General features: G+C 40.9%; 2 protein-coding genes across 15 annotated transcripts in view; one reads left to right on the top strand and one right to left on the bottom strand.

The window, feature by feature from the left end:
• Positions 1 to 1159: 1159 nt before the first annotated feature.
• Positions 1160 to 11699, top strand: KCTD6 (potassium channel tetramerization domain containing 6). Of its 6 annotated transcripts, none has more exons than XM_074344595.1 (3): positions 1160 to 1335; positions 7474 to 7543; positions 8791 to 11699. In XM_074344595.1, the coding sequence occupies exons 2-3, from the start codon at positions 7517 to 7519 to the stop codon at positions 9475 to 9477; spliced, it is 714 nt and encodes a 237-aa protein (XP_074200696.1). In that variant the 5' UTR covers positions 1160 to 1335; positions 7474 to 7516; the 3' UTR covers positions 9478 to 11699. The 6 variants fall into 6 exon arrangements, with proteins under 6 accessions (XP_074200696.1, XP_074200694.1, XP_074200695.1 ...); XM_074344593.1 differs by lacking the exon at positions 1160 to 1335 and adding an exon at positions 1378 to 1723; XM_074344594.1 differs by lacking the exon at positions 1160 to 1335 and adding an exon at positions 2464 to 2482.
• A 613-nt stretch (positions 11700 to 12312) lies between these two features.
• The window catches only part of ACOX2 (acyl-CoA oxidase 2), a 30267-nt gene continuing 25730 nt past the window's right edge, over positions 12313 to 16849 (bottom strand). For 8 of the 9 annotated variants that reach the window (XM_010968311.3, XM_045505318.2, XM_010968309.3 and 5 more), the window contains 2 exons: positions 15778 to 15910; positions 12313 to 12661 (listed from right to left, as the gene is read on the bottom strand). In XM_010968311.3, the coding sequence (XP_010966613.1) occupies positions 12599 to 12661; positions 15778 to 15910 (196 nt within the window). In that variant the 3' untranslated portion in view covers positions 12313 to 12598. Of the gene's footprint in view, positions 12662 to 13739; positions 13797 to 15777; positions 15911 to 16849 lie in introns of all 9 variants that reach the window. The other variant, XM_074344590.1, reaches the window with a different exon arrangement.

Raw genomic sequence — 16849 nt, 5'->3', positions numbered from 1 at the left:
TTCCCTGTATTCTCACCTAGTCTTTTTGGTATGATAATGTAGTACTTAATTATAATGATGCAGCATATGTCATTTCTTTAACCTATTGACTTGGGTTTTCAGAGAAAAACCAAATGTTAGATATGACTGTGATGATCGTGCAGATAAAAGTTAAACCCCAGAGTCAGCTCACACACAGGCAGATGTAAAGTGCAAGTAAGTTTCCAGAGCAAGTGGTTATATTGGTGAAAGGGAAATAGCGAAACAAACATCATATACCTGGTCCCACCTGGAAAGGGGTAGAGACCTGGTTAGCAGGAAGCGAATGAGATTTGGAAGGCGTCTTTGCCTGGAGAACAAGTAACTCTGAGGCTTTAGGTAATTCCCCACCCTCTCCATCCTTGGCTTTCTTCGGTGAAATGAGGACAGTTCGGGTACGAGTTTCATCTAGGACCAGCTCCTTTGCTTTGGTCGTTTTCTTTGCTGGAGTCAGTTCTGCTCTTCTCCCCTTCTGGCCGCCCACGTTGGCCCTTCAGGCTTGGCTGCCCTTGCCTACCCTGCCCACCAGGCTGGATAGGTAACCTTACTACCTATCCCACAGAGGGCAAGGCCAGGAGGTGCTCTGGCCACAGTTCCGGAGTCCAGATCTTTAGCCACCGCTTCTGAAGCAGAGGCCCCCTCCCCTTATTCTCCATCTAATTCCTTTGATTATGTACCTACCTTCACTTAAAATCATAACTTGTCATTGTTTTGTTTACTGTCCTTGGGTCTTTTCGGTTTTCTCCTCTCATTAGGACCCTCCTCCCTTTTGGTGGCCGCTCTACCCGCCAGGCACATGGTAGGAGCCCCATACGTCTTCGTGAAATGACAAGAGAAACAGCTGTGGGGACCCTAGGCCTGAGAACGCAGCGAAGACTACCCGGGGCTGGGCTGATCCCAAACTGCGGGCGGAGGCGGGACGTAGGGCGGACTCTGGGCGGGGCGCGGGGGGTCTAGGGGCGGAGCCTCAGGGGGCGGGGCTGGATGTTCAGGGCGGGGCTCGGGACTGCTGCGGCGGAACCGCCTTGACTGCGCCGCTCAGGCAGCGCCTAGTTGAGTTTTTCTGGCCGCTCGGCCCTCCGGCCACCCGCCCGCGCCGCCATTAGGGGGCGCCCGCGCCCGTGGCGTAGCGTCTTTGCTGGGGAGGCGCCGCCCGCACCGGGCGGCAGAAGCCGCAACTCCGGGCGAGGGCTCAGTCGTCCCCTCTGCCGCCGCAGCCGCCGCAGCCACCGCCGCCGGGCGCGGGCTCGCTCGTCCTCGCGCTCTCCAGCCGCCGGCGTCTCCCGGCCGGGCCGTCACCGCAGCAGCCGCCGCGCAGTGAGTAGGGGCGGGCCCACGGCGTGGGGGCTCCGGCCTCGGGAGGGCCGGGACTAGGAGAAGCCCGCGCGGAGCGGCCCGGGGAACGGGGTTGAGGGGAACCCGGGCGGTGGCGGGGCCGCGCTGAGGGGACCGCCGGGAGCCCGGGCGGCGCGCTCCGGGGCTGGCACGAGCCCGCGGCGGGCTGCCCGCGGCCGAGGGGCCGGGCTAGGGCGGGGGTTCCGGGGCGCGCCCGGCAGGGACGTGCGGGCTCGGTGGACCTGTGTTCCTGGCTCCGGGGTGCGCCCCTTGCTCGGGCGTCTCGCTTTCCACACGGGGGCCGGGTCGGGATGGGGAGACTCCGCCTGCGGGCAACAGCGAAGCCGGGCCCGGACGCCGGCACCTCGAGGTTTGCTCGAACATGATTGTTTGGGAGTGGCGCTTATTAGCCAGTTTGCCCTAATTTAAAGCCTGTGGCCGGGCTGCTGAACCCTGCCTTAGGGTATTTTCTGCCCCATAGAGGCACTGACTGCAGCTGAGTTCTTTATGCCCAGATTTGTGTGTCAGGGCATTTTTAATGCTGGATGTCAGAGGTGATAAATGGCCTTGGTAATGGGAAGCACCTGCCGGGCTGACAGTGGTGGAGGCAGATCGGGGAGGGGTGGGACGCGAGAAATGAAACAGAGATCCTGTTTGGATGTGCTGCCGAAGTTATCATGCTTCTGTTCAAGTACACTAGTTCTAGAACAAGTTGGTAAATCCAGTTGTAAGACTTTGTGGTGGAAGAGATTTGAGTGGCCAGTGGACCCAAGGTGACCTGGTTTGGCTGAGAATGTTTGGGGTAGCCTAAGTGCCCTGTACCATTTCCCCTCTGCACTTTCATTTTCGAGTTGTCACAAATGCTCGAGTATATGAGTGATCCCAGGATGGGAGAGAAGCTAGGGGACAGCGTTTATCATAGGCCTGAGCCCAAGATTGAGATGTTTTTCAAATGAGCAGCTGTGTAGCGAGCAAAAGGAAAATCTTTTCACCTGCACGGTTGGCAGGTTGAGAGAACTTGCTTTTTGGTTGAGAACTGTCAGGCTATATACACTAATACTTCGTTTTATGTAATGCTAGCGGTATTAAGGACTGAGTGGTCAGGACAGCTGTGGATGCCATTTCTAAGGTTTGTGTGATTTGAATTTTCATAAGTCATATTTTTACTAAAACATTACTACATAAAGGAATTCTAGGGTGAATCCTTATATGAATCTCTCAATATATCTTGGGTTTTAATATTTGGAGTCTGTTTAAAATGGAATACATGTATTCATTTGGATTTGGCTTTAACTTGGAGATAATCCTGAGTCATGCTTTCGAGAAGTTTCTTCTTTGATTAAGAGCTCGGATGTCTGATTGTTTCTATAAAAGCCAGGTGTTCCCTTTTACCTGTAATTCTCTCTTCTGGAACTCTGGAGATACGAGGACCCCGGGGAGATTGGAAACAAATTAAGAGACCGTGTCTCCCTGTCTCCATGCCAGTGCTCTAAGTTGCTTGTGTTCACACTCTCAAGTTTCTCAGTTTACCACAGAGATTTTGTTTATGCTACTGCCACTAATATTTTCACATTTGTTTTGTAATAGTTGCCAGTTTACAAATGGTTTTCTATTCGTGATTGCACTTATTTTCTTCTCTGCCAGGAGAGGCTGAGCATAAAGAGTGATTTACTCAGGGTCTCGTAATTAGTAATGGAGCAGATTTGGTATACAGATCCTCACCTGTGATGAGTTCTCTTTCTTCTGCACGGGCCTGCATGTGACTTAAGAACCGTAGTCCTGATCTGTTACCCTGTAGGCCAGTTATTACCTTTGTGTTGTGCCTAATTGGTATGATTACTTTTGAGAAGGTGGTATTCTGTTTTATCTTGTGGAAGCTGAGGATAAGAGGGACTTTATGATTTTGTAACTATTTGTAACAGCTCTTTAGTATTTAAGTCACTTTTCAATCTAGAGTGCCTTTCTTCTAGACCACATGGAGAGAGGAGAGAGAAAAAAGAATTAGTTTTTGGACAGAACAGTCCATTTCTGTAGCGGCTATGGTTAAGGATAACTATAATCACTTTCTCCTTGTGCGCCTGGCTCCTTGTGCCAGCCTGTATGTGAATGTTAACTTAGATGACTCCTCTACATGTCGCTGAACTAGTTACTATTAAAAAAAAAAAGCATTTCACTTTCAAACTCCCACGTTTCGAGAAAAGAGAAATTCAGTACAAAGGTAATTTTGAAGGTGTGTATAGATGGATTGTATTCAGTGTTCTTTTCTGAATGCCAGACAGAAAGATTTCAGTAAAAAAAAGTGTTTTAAAAGGGCTACCTGGAAACTTTGGGAAAGCAGTGGTTACAAGTTTTTATTATTTATTCAAATTTGAAGGTGTGTATTGCAATATATAGGTTATTAGATAGGAGCAGAACTTTTGTCCTGGAGAATTCTTAGTCCGTAGCTGAAACAATAAACCCAGAATATTTGTGCTAACTTAGTTCATCATAACCATAAAGCCTGCAATTGGAATTATGGAGTGGTCAGGAGAATGATTTTCAGGGGTTCTTAGGTTGTTCTTTAAGTCATTAACTTTGTTGAATTGTGCATTTTTCAGATTTACTACTTTAGAAAATGTATAGCAATTTCTTTTAAGGCTTTTATAATTCTTTGACATGTGTTTTCCTTAATGTAATTATCTGCTAACGTTACACTGTCAGAATTTATACATTAGTCATAATTAACTTTTGAAGCTGAAACGTGGGTGAATTTTCAGTGCTGCTTTTTATTCTTTGGCAACAGTCAGCTGGTTGATTCCACAAGAACTTTATTTGTGCCATAGGTCAAATCTTTTCAGGTGAAACTGATTTTACTGGGACAGAACTCTTTTTTCGAACTTTATGATTGTGCTTGGTTGCATTCACTGTTTAAAACGATCCTTAGTAAGGAAAGTCACTTTAAAGGAAAATTTTTTCACTGTTATCCTCATAATCTCCATTCCTGGCAAATTTTTTGAAATACTAGATTTTTCTTTGTCTTCATGAAGTAAAACAGGCCCATTTGATGCCCATTTCAAGATTTTCCTTCTGCCGCCTGTGTTGTGGTCCTTTGATTTCTCACTAAGCCCTCCACTGGAGACTATGCCAGAAGGGAGAGAAGATGAAAAGCAAATGAATCATTTTCTAATTGTTAGCAGCTCTGGAAAATGACTTAGTAGAAGATATTGAAGCCAGTGCGGAAATTCTTTTGGATTATGTTTTATTTCATTCATCTGTATTGTTTCTGAGATGTTCTAATAGTCATCAGTTCACAGGTTAATTAGCTGTTGGATGACCAGTAATCTTGCTTTCTTTGGTTTGTTTCTTGCTATATCTAAGCATCTCCACAGTGGGTTTTTAGAATTAAAGAGTGGAGATAGAAATCTAAACTAATCAATACTGTTTTTTCCCTTAGAGCTCTTTAGTGAACCATTTGATTTTTGGGGACGGTTTAGTTGTTATTATTGGAAATGACTAATAGTACTTCGTTTTATTTTGACATATGTTATACACAAATGAAGGGAGGCTTTTTTTTTTTTAAATGGGCTTATATAGATTCCCATAATTGCTTTCCTGAATTATTAAGCTTGAGGTTTCATTACATCTTTATACCGGAACAGAACTTCAGCTTTTGCTGTGGAACAGCTTCAGGGGCATCATCTAATTTTCTTTTTACCATTGCTCAGGAAGTTACCTTGTTTTGATTTAGTTGGAAAAAAAGCGGGGGGGAAAAGGATTAATAGTGGATAGTCCTTGCACAACAGCTGTTAACTCTGATGCTGTCTGGTTATTTCCTTGTCTTTGGTCTCTCATTTCTCATTTAACTGTTTGAATATTCATGCATTGGACTTCTTCGCTTAAGAAAGAGGACAGTAGCCTTCAGTCTTACGTGTGAGTAGGTGCTTGCTGTTGTGCCTCAGGGGAATTTTTACAAACCCATTTTGACTGTTCACTTTGACTGAGTTACTGTTAAATTTGTAAATAAATCCCCACTAGGTGGATGGGGTTAATAGATGGCTGTAGCAAGGGGTGGTTTACAGTAATCCTTTTGATTTCTTGTTTCTTGGATTCTGTTCTTTGGATTTCTACCCAAGAAGGGGTTTATGGAAAGATCTAGACTAGGAGTCAGAAAACCCAGGTTCTTATTCAGTTACTTTCTAGCTGTGGGCCTTGAGCAAGCCTCTCAATCTGCTGTTTCTCTGTTTTGCATCTCTTAAAGGGGGATAGTAATTCATGCTCTGCTTACTGTATCAGGACTGTTGTGGTGGGAAAAAGCGCCCTTAAATTGTTTCTTTATTCTTCAGTCCCTTTTCAGGTTGTTTTAATATTCCTGCAGAATTCTACTGAGCAAGCTCTTCCCGGAAGTCCTCCATTCTCCCATTTGGAATTGTTCTTGCTCTTTTTTCCTACAGGCCTCTGCCAGTCCATGTATTACATAGTACTTTTGAATTCTGTTCTGTACTTCAGTTGTTGCATGCTGCCTTCCTTTGTAGATTGAAAGCTCCACGAGGGCAAGGATAGTACCTTTCCTGTTTCTGCATATCTGCATTGCACATGGACTTCTCCAGTAAATGTTGGTTGACTGAATTATTTTTGAAGCTGTCAGGAATGAATAATTTGAGTGATGGGCAAATTTCAAAGATAAGCATCTTTCTCAAACCTTTGGATGACTGGCCTTTTAAGTCTGTCTGTTGTATCAGTAGCTGAATCAGATGTTCGTAATACAAATCAGTAAAGCCTGTTTCAGTGGTTCTGTTTACTTCAAATAGTGTTTGTGTAGCGAGTCGGAGGAATGAAAGGTGGTCACAACAGCCCTGAATTTGACATTTGTTTCATTTCGCACCCCAAAGATGTGGAGATCTCTATATCCAACTGCTGAGTGTGGGGAATAAAAACTGACTGCACGTTGTCTGGTCCACATTTTAGCTTGTTTGCTTTGAAGAATTTGCAAGGTAGAGAAATAGATGCTTCAGGCTCTGATTTCAGCCCCTGCTGTGCTATGCAAATGTTCTCTACATGCCTGAGTGACCTTTTGAGAAAGAGCCTTTGTGATCTTTTGTAGCCAGGGCCTGTTCTGGGAATTCGTGTGCCAGATTCCTCTAAAAGTGGGAAAAGTGAATCTGTTCAAAGACCACGTAAAAAAGACAGCACTTTTCTTAGATAAATACCAATATGTCCATGTTTCTTACTGTCTCTTGCCAGAGCTTTTGAAATTGGTCTGGAGTTTGCTTTGCTGGGTAGTTCGGGGAATGATGTGTGTGAGAGGGAACTGACTAAAGCAATTCAGTAGCTGGGAAACTGTTTGTTTAAGTGCTTTTGAATTGTAGATAAAAATAAATTCAAACTGGCATCATTAGTATCTGGGTGTTTATCAGTGTCTTCAGGCTGACTCTCCTTAAGTGCCGGCTGAGTGACTCTCAAACAGGTTTGTAAGGTTCTTTTTGCCCCACGTTGTGCTCTAATGGTTTGGCATTTAAATTGTTTTCTTTTTGTTTTGATTGTACAAAATGAAATGTATCATTATTAAAAGTATAATTAGTTTTTTATATTGTTATAAAAGAAATAACATTCTGATGTTTTTCTCTTGGAAAGAGATACTGGTGTCTTGGAAGTTTATGTTTTTAGATGCCTTTACTGAGATGTTTAATGTATATAGTTGAAATGCTGATGAAAAAATTTTCTCTTTCTCCCTTTCTCTTAAACAACATTTTTGGTGAGGATTATCATAGGTTTGTACCAGGATAAGATTGTAGAATTAAACATAATGTTCTCCTATGGAAATTCTAAAAATTGAATTTTGGGAGAAGATAGGTAGGATGTGAATGACTGGTTTACTTATTGGGCTCTGTCTTCTTCTATAGGTATAGGATGACTCACTGTAAAGATGGCCAGTCTCTTAGGTACCCACTGTAGTAAGGATGGGGCACCCATAGAAGGCCATAGAGGAGTGCTTTCTTCCCAAGGTCTCTGCCCGGTAGCAGGTTTTAGTTGAGCAAAGATGAGTAGTTTTCTGGTGTTTGCCTGCTCTTTTGGGTGGGAAAACCTTTCCTCTCTGTTTTCATAGTTACATGCGCTATCACATGTCTTTTTCTCTTCTCTAAGTTTCCCTGGAACCTGGGCTCCCCGAGACGCAGCAGTGGAGCAGATGGATAATGGAGACTGGGGCTATATGGTGAGAGGCTTTGCAGATGCATTTTGAAGGCTGGCAAATTATTGTTGTGTGTCTCCCCCCCCCCCTTTTTACGTAGTCTTAGGTATAATACCTCTTGTAAGAATAAAAATTATAAATGGTGCAGCACCCCCCTCCCCCCCACGCGCCTGGCTCCCATAAGTTGAAATGTATCTTTTTGGGTGTTTTAATTTTGTTTGGTGTTTTTAGTTAAGCAAGCTCAAGTGGACTCTCCATGTAACTTTTTATAATCACTTACTTGAGAGAGATCATGAGGTTTTGATCTCTATGTTGCTCTTAAAAAGCTGTCTTCATAGAATAGTGACGATTAAATGTCTAGTAGGTGATGAGAGGACATTTTCTTGTGATTGGGGAGGTGCCACTTCTCCCACTAGCACTTTTTGTTTGCATGTGCATGTATCTTTCTCTTTTCTTTTGGTAAGAATTATTTTACTTGCTTAGTACCTGCCTTTGCTTGTCTGTCTTATTTATTCCTTAAACATGATTTCCAAAACCAAAGGTATGTATTATCTAGAGAAGCTTGCCTTTTAAAAATTAAAGGTCAGATTGCAACATTAATGTTACTAAAGTGAATACACTATCAGATTATGAAATTTGAAAGCTGCTATTATTAGCCTTTGGGTATATGAGATTGTGTTGACCAAAGTGTGTATTTAATTTAGTACATTTAATTTGGCACTGTTATTTCCATGAAGAAGTTAGGAGGATTAGGTCTGCACAGATTTTCATTTTTAAAATAAATTTCACTATCCCCCCCTTTTTTTTTGAGGGGGAAAAGACAAAAATATTGAAAGTAAGTATCTTTATGTTATCAAAACATTTTTATTCTATTTTATATTAAATTGAGTTAAGAAAAATGAAAGTCTCTTTTTTCAAATAGGAAATATATTTTAGGAGTATATTTTAGTTTGGCCTTTTCCTTCCTGTGATACACTCTGACTTGAAAACTTCTCTCTAGATACTGGGCCTGAAATTAAATGGCTTTGGAAGTCATGCCCTCCTTTCTTCACGTAAGGTTTTAAAGAATTAGATTTACCTCTTTTTTCTAATCAAAGCAAATGTTAGATCCCTTCATGTGAAAGTAAAGCTGTTTTGCATCAGTGGATTGCTAAGTATGTTCCAGCCTGAAAGAATCTTTTGCTTTGCTTGTTACCACTAATTTTCTTAATTTGTCAAAGTTAGGATTTAAAAAATTTTCAGATTACTGATCATTTTTTAAAAAATTTCAGATGACTGACCCAGTCACGTTAAATGTAGGTGGACACTTGTACACAACATCTCTCACCACGTTGACGCGTTACCCGGATTCCATGCTTGGAGCTATGTTCGGGGGGGACTTCCCCACGGCGCGAGACCCTCAAGGCAATTACTTCATTGATCGAGATGGACCTCTTTTCCGATATGTCCTTAACTTCTTAAGAACTTCAGAGTTGACCTTACCCCTGGATTTTAAGGAATTTGATCTGCTTCGGAAAGAAGCAGATTTTTATCAGATTGAGCCCTTGATTCAGTGTCTCAATGACCCCAAGCCTTTGTATCCTATGGATACTTTTGAAGAAGTTGTGGAATTGTCTAGTACTCGGAAGCTTTCTAAGTACTCCAATCCAGTAGCTGTTATCATAACCCAATTAACCATCACCACCAAGGTCCATTCCTTACTAGAAGGTATATCAAACTATTTTACGAAGTGGAATAAGCACATGATGGACACCAGAGATTGCCAGGTTTCCTTTACTTTTGGACCCTGTGATTATCACCAGGAAGTTTCTCTCCGGGTCCACCTGATGGAATACATTACGAAACAAGGTTTCACGATCCGCAACACCCGAGTGCATCATATGAGTGAGCGGGCCAATGAGAACACAGTGGAGCACAACTGGACTTTCTGCAGGCTGGCCCGGAAGACGGATGACTGACCTCCTGTCCTGGGAGAGGCTCCTGGGAACGGACTCTCCAGGAGACGGAAGAGGCTGATTTTTTTTTTTTTAATCAGTGTGAGTTTTGTTTTTTTTTTTTTAAATATTTGTATTTATTTGAAGGCATTGGGGACCAGAAGGAAGTTTTGTGCTTTAGCAGACTCCTCTATGTTTTGTTCCCTTCACCCTGAGTATGCATGTGCCTGTTCAGAGCCTCCAGATACCTTTTTTATAAAAAGAAGTCTGAAAATCATTATGGTATATAATCTACCCTTAACAGAGCTTTTTTTATTACAGTGCAAAAATGTTTTCTGATTAAATAGTCCCTAACTCAACTAGAAGGCTAAAAATGCAGGAATGAAAGAATAAACAGAGTACTCATGATGCCTTTGAGAAAAATCAAAACATCGTGTAGGGTGACCTAGTTTTCAGACCAATAAACAGTATTGTAATATTGAAGGAGAACTGTTCCAATCATTTAAAAGTACTTGTTAAGTACTGCTTTTTACAGTTATGACAACTGTTTCTTTCTATGCATATAAATCAAGCAACCAAATATCTGTAGCCATGGAAATGTCGGATAGAAATATTTATATTGGATTCTGAATACAAAATGTCCTTGTGGTAGAAATCTTACTTCCTATGCCTGGTGCAGTATAATTCCCAACTGTACTGTCTACCAGAAAAAAGCTAATAAAAAATGAAATATGAAAATTAGGTTTGTATTTGTTGATTATTGTCAGTTCAGGGGGAAGATGATATTTCTTGTCTAAATTTTTTTTTTTTCCCCTAATGTCCCAATAAATACTGCCTATAGCACATTTGTATTTGATTCAGGAGGACTCCATGGAACTTTAGGATGCAATTTATAGAATTCTGTGCCGTTGAAGCAGGGAGTTGATAGAATTACTAGTTTTGTCTTAAAGAGTGCATATCTGTACTGTGAACATCAGTTTGACGCATTTTTTCCAAATAGGACTTATTTTGAAGATTGCGGATTTTTCTTTAGTAAGCCACCCGATTGTCATTGCTCTGTGACCCTTATTCTAGCTTTGTGTTGAGCACAGGGACAAACTGACTCTTCAGCCATTTTATTCTTGTATGTTATGGTGACCCACAAATGTATTTTATCATTGAAGTTAAGTTTATTTCTGAGAAGAAAACTGCAGTGAGTGAAGGATCTGGAACAGTTGGGATGTGGTGTACTTTTATTTATTTCACAATAGTCTTACTTTGCATAGTTCATTTGATTCTATTTCTTGGAAGTTACTCAGAGGAAGGATTCACCATCTTCAAACTAAAATTCCTTTATGTTATTGGCAGGTTGCTGTGGTTTCAGTAAATGTGCTAGGATGAGGTTATCTTTTTAGAAAATTGTCTCCTACTTCAAATTGATGAGTAGTTACCTAAAAAAGAAACCATGAGAAAAGAAACAACCTATCCAGTTAGGTGTTGATGAGTTAGCTGAGGTAAATGCAAGATAAAATTATTTGGGTTGAAAACAGGTATGGAAATGGGAATAATATTAGTTGTTACAAGGTTTTAAAAGTTAAACATTTATGAGGTCTCTTCCTTGCCCATGTCACTGGAGATAAGTTTGCTTTTGGTAAATTTTCTTGGATTTATAAATTATTAAAAAGTGATTTTTTTATATGAGTAAATTAGGAAAAGTAGCCAACTGAGATTTTATGCAGTTTACTTTGTTTGATGGTATTTAATTTTAAGTTTTATATACTTAGGTAGTTGAAAATGATGTGAAAAATGTAGCTTGATTATATATGGGCAATTTGAGACAATTATGCCTTTTATGAAATTTTACATCATTTTTAGTGTAGAAGGGTTGATTTTTAAACATTTATATTAGTTGTATTCCTAAGGCTCTTTTTTTTTTTCATTTCATTCTTAATTGACACACAATATGATGTTAGTTTCAGGTGTACAACATAGTGATTTGACATTTATATACATTGTGAATTGATCACCGTAAGAAGCCTGGTAACCATCTGTCACCATACAAAGTTATTACAGTGTTACTGACTGTATTCCTGGTGCTATACCTTACATCCCATGGCTTGCTTATTTTGTAACTGGAATTTTGTACTGGTTAATCCCTTTCACCTATCTCCCCTCCCTGCCCTCAACCACCAGCTTGTTCTCTGTATCTATGAGTCTGTTTCTGTTTGCTCATTTGTTTTTTAGATTCCACGTGTAAGTGAATCATATGGTACTTGTCTTTCTGTGTCTGATTTATTTCACTTAGCATAATACCCTCTGGGTCCATCCATGTATATATTCCATTGTATATACACACCACGTCGTCTTTATCCATTCAGTCATCTACTATGGACACTGAGGTTGCTTCCATATCTTGGCTATTGTAAATAATGCTGCAGTGGCTGTAGGGGTGCATGTATCTTTTTGAATTAGTGTTTTTGTTTTCTTTGGATAAATAATCAGATGTGGAATTGCTAGATATATGGTAGTTCTTTTTTAATGTTTTGAGGAACCTTTATACTATTTTCCATAGTGGCTGTGCCAATTTCCATTCCCTCCAGCGGTGTACAAGGGCTCCCTTTTCTCCACATCCTTGCCAACACTTGTTATTCGTTACCTTTTTAATGACAGTCGTTCTGACAGATGTGAAGTGGTCTACATTTTATTTAGATTATAATAAATATAGGCTCTTTTGGAGGAGGAGTGTGTGTGTGTTCCTCTGAGCCCTGGGATAAATAACTGTGTGCTGTAACAACACAAGTGATAACTAATCAGTCTGTTGGCTCATGCTGGATCTAAAGCAAAACCCTGGTATTTAACAAAATAGATGCTACAAATGGATAGTGCTACAATTTTTTTTTTAATTGTGGGAAATTTCAAACCTCTTCTAAAGTAGAGAGAATAGTGTAAATACCCATTGAACAGCTTCAACAACAATCCACACCCTATTTTTCTTCCTGTGGATTATTTTCAAGTAAATCACAGATATTTCATCCACTTTAGACTGTGTCTCTGAAAAATAATGGATCTTTTAAGAAAATACATACATATGTAGTTGTCAGTTTTAATAATGCGTATGCTATAGTACCATTATCACGCAGTGGTGCCTGTTGAATGCTTGATTATTTCATAGCCTGGATCTCCATCTCTGTAATAGTGGTCTTAGATATTTCTCATAGGCCGGGTTCCCCTGTTTGTAGAAAGAAGTACATTATTAAGACAGACTATTTCTGCCAGGATTAATGACTTTTACTTTCAAATTAAGTTTTTAGTTTCAAAAAAGCAGCATTACATAAGATTCTTAATTTTAAAAATTAGTTTTAAAATTCATTTTGTATGAACATATGGACAAACATTTTTTTCCAAAGGGCATCCTTCCTTTTCTTATGCAGATTTAAAATTGTGGATGCAGGTGGCCAATTAAAAAAAAAACACAGCTTATCATTTGCTTTTGGGTTTTTACACAAATAAAAGGCTTGACACTGTGAGGCTCTTTTAAATTAAACGTATTAACCACAAAGCAAGGAACCAGAAGGTAGAATCAAGTAAGCAATATTCTATGTGGGAATAGGTTATCCCCATTAATCTCTAAGATGATGTCTTGATTTCTTCACAGCTCTGCCCTCGTCTCTTATAGTATTAACTTGTTTGTTTACTTTTTTGCCTGTCTAGGCTAAAACTAAGCTCCTTAAAGACAGTCTATAACTTTTGTTTTCCACTCTGTCCTTAGTACCTGGAATAGTTTCTGGCATAAATAATATGCCCAATAAATATTTGCTGAATGAATGAATGGATCAGTAGATGCGTTTAACACATCTAGCAACTACTTGGGCAAATTTATACAATAGAATGATGGGGGGAAATGGGATTCTTATTTTGAAATTATCCTTGTTGGTTCCTCCACTGCTTGTGTCTGTAGGGAATCACTTAGATAAGAGTTCACGTGGGGAAGGGGAGCAGCCTTTTGCAGTTTATTTAGAAGAAAATGGCTTGAAATGGCATCCAAATCAGGAAAAAAGCCAAGGGAAAAAAAAAAAAGCAGATACTATGGTGAGAGTGAACCATGGAAGGGCATCATCCTGCCTGGGGATAAAGCTCAACACTTAACCTGCCCCAGACAGAAGAGAGACTCTTAGGACTCTAGGACGTTTAACGTGGCATGGCGCTTTTCTCTTGGTGGAAATGTCAGTGAAATATATTCCCATTTGTACTTCTGTGTCTATAAGGCATGTTTCAACACAGCTTTTGTTTTAATTTATTTGAAGTACCTGTGGTGTTCCTTTTTCTGCTGGTGCAAATGTCTCTTATTACAGTTTCAAAATCATCTACAGCAGATAAGAAAAATACACTTTGAGAGTACTATTTTGGTGGTCCCTAGAGGAGCCAGAAATGTAAGATTAGGTGGCTATATTTTAGTAGTCAACCAAGTGTCATCTTAGCTAACTGGAAACAGATCTTCAGGGTCACTTATAATCTCACATTCCTAAATCACTATTCATGAAAGAGCCACATTGCTGTACCTGTCACCTCACTGGCAAGGTAATGGCAGCTAGGATCGAGTGCGTTTGCAGCATTGTGTATGCAGCAGGGTCCTTGTCCCACTATGTAGGTCACAACCATGTTCATTTATCCTGTAAACGCAGAATACCTAGTATGTGACAGACTCTGGAGTTAGGAAGATGAAGACGCCGTCCTGGCTCACAGTCAGGTAACAGCAGATAGGGAAGAGAGGAGTGAATGGGATGCGGTGCATCAGCATTTTACCAAGTCTGTTGAGATGTGGGGCAGTCCTGCCCCTCATTTAGACAAGCCTGCCCTCATATAGTGTCCAGATGAAATTCTTTCAAGATGAGGATTAGAAACAAAATGAAAAACAAGAAAGTCCTTATGTTCTTTAGTGAAGAAGAACCAGGAGAACGCATGTTTCCTTGTCTTGCTAGGAAAACAGGTTTGAGCTAGATACGTCGGCGTTTCCTGACAGGGGCGACAGCAGGGTAGGTTTTTATCTGGAGCACCAAAGGGCATGCGTGTTAGACCATTGGGGCTAATCTGGAGTGAGAGGACTGCTGCAGCTCTTGGCCAGGATTTAAATGTCAGAAAGTAGATCTAATCATTAGAGAAAGTAACACACTAGAAGTAGCTAAAACTGTACTAAACAGTCGATGGATCATACCTTCTTTAGGTAAGCTCTTTATATTTGCTTGTTGAGTTAAAAGGATGCCTTCCTAAAAACAGGGAAGGACCAGAATGGATCTGCCTTCTGACAGCCATCTTGGGGGTAACTGGTTGTGCTGCAGCTTCAGATAATCTTGTTAAGTTAAGCTACGAGGTATGACAGGATGGAGAATGTTAAGAGCAAGTCTGACAGCCTGCTTAGTGTGAATGAAAGCCTGAGAGCTGCCAATGTGATAAGGTGTTAAGACACCTTTTCTGAAATTTGACTGAAGAGGTAAAGTGAGCTTCGCCATCTGAATAACATGTTTGCATTACAGAGCTTAACCTGTTGTGTATCTGTAGACTACCTTGGCTTTGATCATCTGTATCAAATCTCCTATTAAGTGTTGGTGCCCCAAATTCTAAATACAGGGTTTACATCTTACTCCAGTTGATGTGGTCAGTGGTGTTCACAGCATTTCACAGCAGAGTCTGGGACCCTGGCCCTCCCCCTTCTGTTAATGAGTTCTGGTATGCTCTCCTAGGACATTTGGAATGTTTTCACCACAGCCCTTGCGATTGTCATTTATTTGTCTTTCCTGGGCTGTTGATGGCAGTGCATCGGCCTTCTTTTTTTCTGGGTGGGATTATGTTCCTCGGAGTGAAGAGACAGGAGGCATCTCCAGTCGTCAGTGAGAGCTGAGAGACACCCTCCCACCCCCTAAACTTCTTATCACCCCTGCATGCTTGGTTTTTCAATACAAAACTGAGAGTTAAAAGGCTGAAAATGAAATAGCTAAATCAGTGCGATGATTTATCATCTTGTTTTTGTTACTTAAAAGCCAGTTTGCCACTGTGTGTCCACCCTTGGGTATGTCAGCCATGATTGAGAGCTTGGGCCTTCCTCCCCATTCCCTTTACCAGATTCTGAGCCGTGCATTTTGCTGATTACAGTCCAGACTCAGAGTTCCTGCCGGGCCACATCCCTGCTCCTGGTTTCTTTTATGTATTCTCACAATATCTTAAATAGACATGCTATGCCAAGCTATTGCTAACTTAATAGGCATCAATTAAAATGGGAAAACATGGAGGTGTACACACTGCCTGTTCTCTGCTTTCTTACATAATTTATAATGTGTTCTATTCAACTACCTGAGTATTGGTTGGTGCCTTCTGAGCCCAGTGGAACAGACGTTCATAGACATTTCCATCGTAACAGCCAAGTGCTGAATTTAAACACTGATCGGTGAAGTCAAAAGCATCAGTTAACAAGATAGCATCCTTCCTGAGAGAGAAAAAAAATAGTGTGTGAATATTTTAGATTGCTCTTATGAAGCTGATTAATCTGGGATGGTCAATAACCACACCTAATTAGAAGTTGCATCATACTCCACTTTTTGAATAACTATTTTTTTAAAGTTTTTATTTTTGATTAGTTACATAGGCACAATATAAAGAGTCAAATAGTTCTTTAAGGCTTGTGATTTAAAACCAGCATATCCCTGCCTCTTGCCTCCATTTCTTCCCCTCATCCCCAGAAGCAATTGGTTTTAGTCTTTTAGCTGATATTTTTGGAATCTACCTGGATGCCTCTAAATGTCTTGATAGTATTGCTACTTCTTGATTATTCCATCTTAGATATTACCTATTAACTCTCTGTTACACAAAACACAGATTTATTTTAGTACCCCTCTCCTCACCCCTACCTATCACCCCCCTCCCCATCCCTCAACCTCTGCTTCCTCCCATGGCCTTCCTGCCTCCCAATATAATTATAGTTTTGGCCAGACCAATGTTCGGTGCTTATGTCATTATGACTGTATGTATCCTGTCTACTATTATGCCTTTCTGTATTCTGTTCACAGCTGAGCCCTGTTCCCACCGCATCTCTCCTGTGACAGTGATCTCTCTTCAGCCCTTCTGTTATAATTCTTAGTGACTTCACTGTCTGTGTGGTTGCACCTCTAAAATATGGTTTCTCAGTTCCTGAATCTTCTCCCCTGTTGACCTTGCTCTGCAGCCTCCCTCTGTCGCTGTCCGCCAAGATCACACACCGGGACTCGTCATCCACGTCTGCAGTCTCACCATAGTCTCAGCCATGTGCTTTTCACTGTCTGCCTTCCTAGTTTATTCCCTCTGCGATTCTGACCTCTGTAGTTGTTATTTTCTCTTTCAGGCAACAAAGTGTGTTTTATTTTAATCTATTGAAAGCAATATTAAAAAA

The sequence above is a fragment of the Camelus bactrianus genome, chromosome 17 (assembly GCF_048773025.1).
Source record: "Camelus bactrianus isolate YW-2024 breed Bactrian camel chromosome 17, ASM4877302v1, whole genome shotgun sequence".
Taxonomy (NCBI): domain Eukaryota; kingdom Metazoa; phylum Chordata; class Mammalia; order Artiodactyla; family Camelidae; genus Camelus; species Camelus bactrianus.
This window is presented reverse-complemented; position numbering and strand designations above follow the sequence as displayed.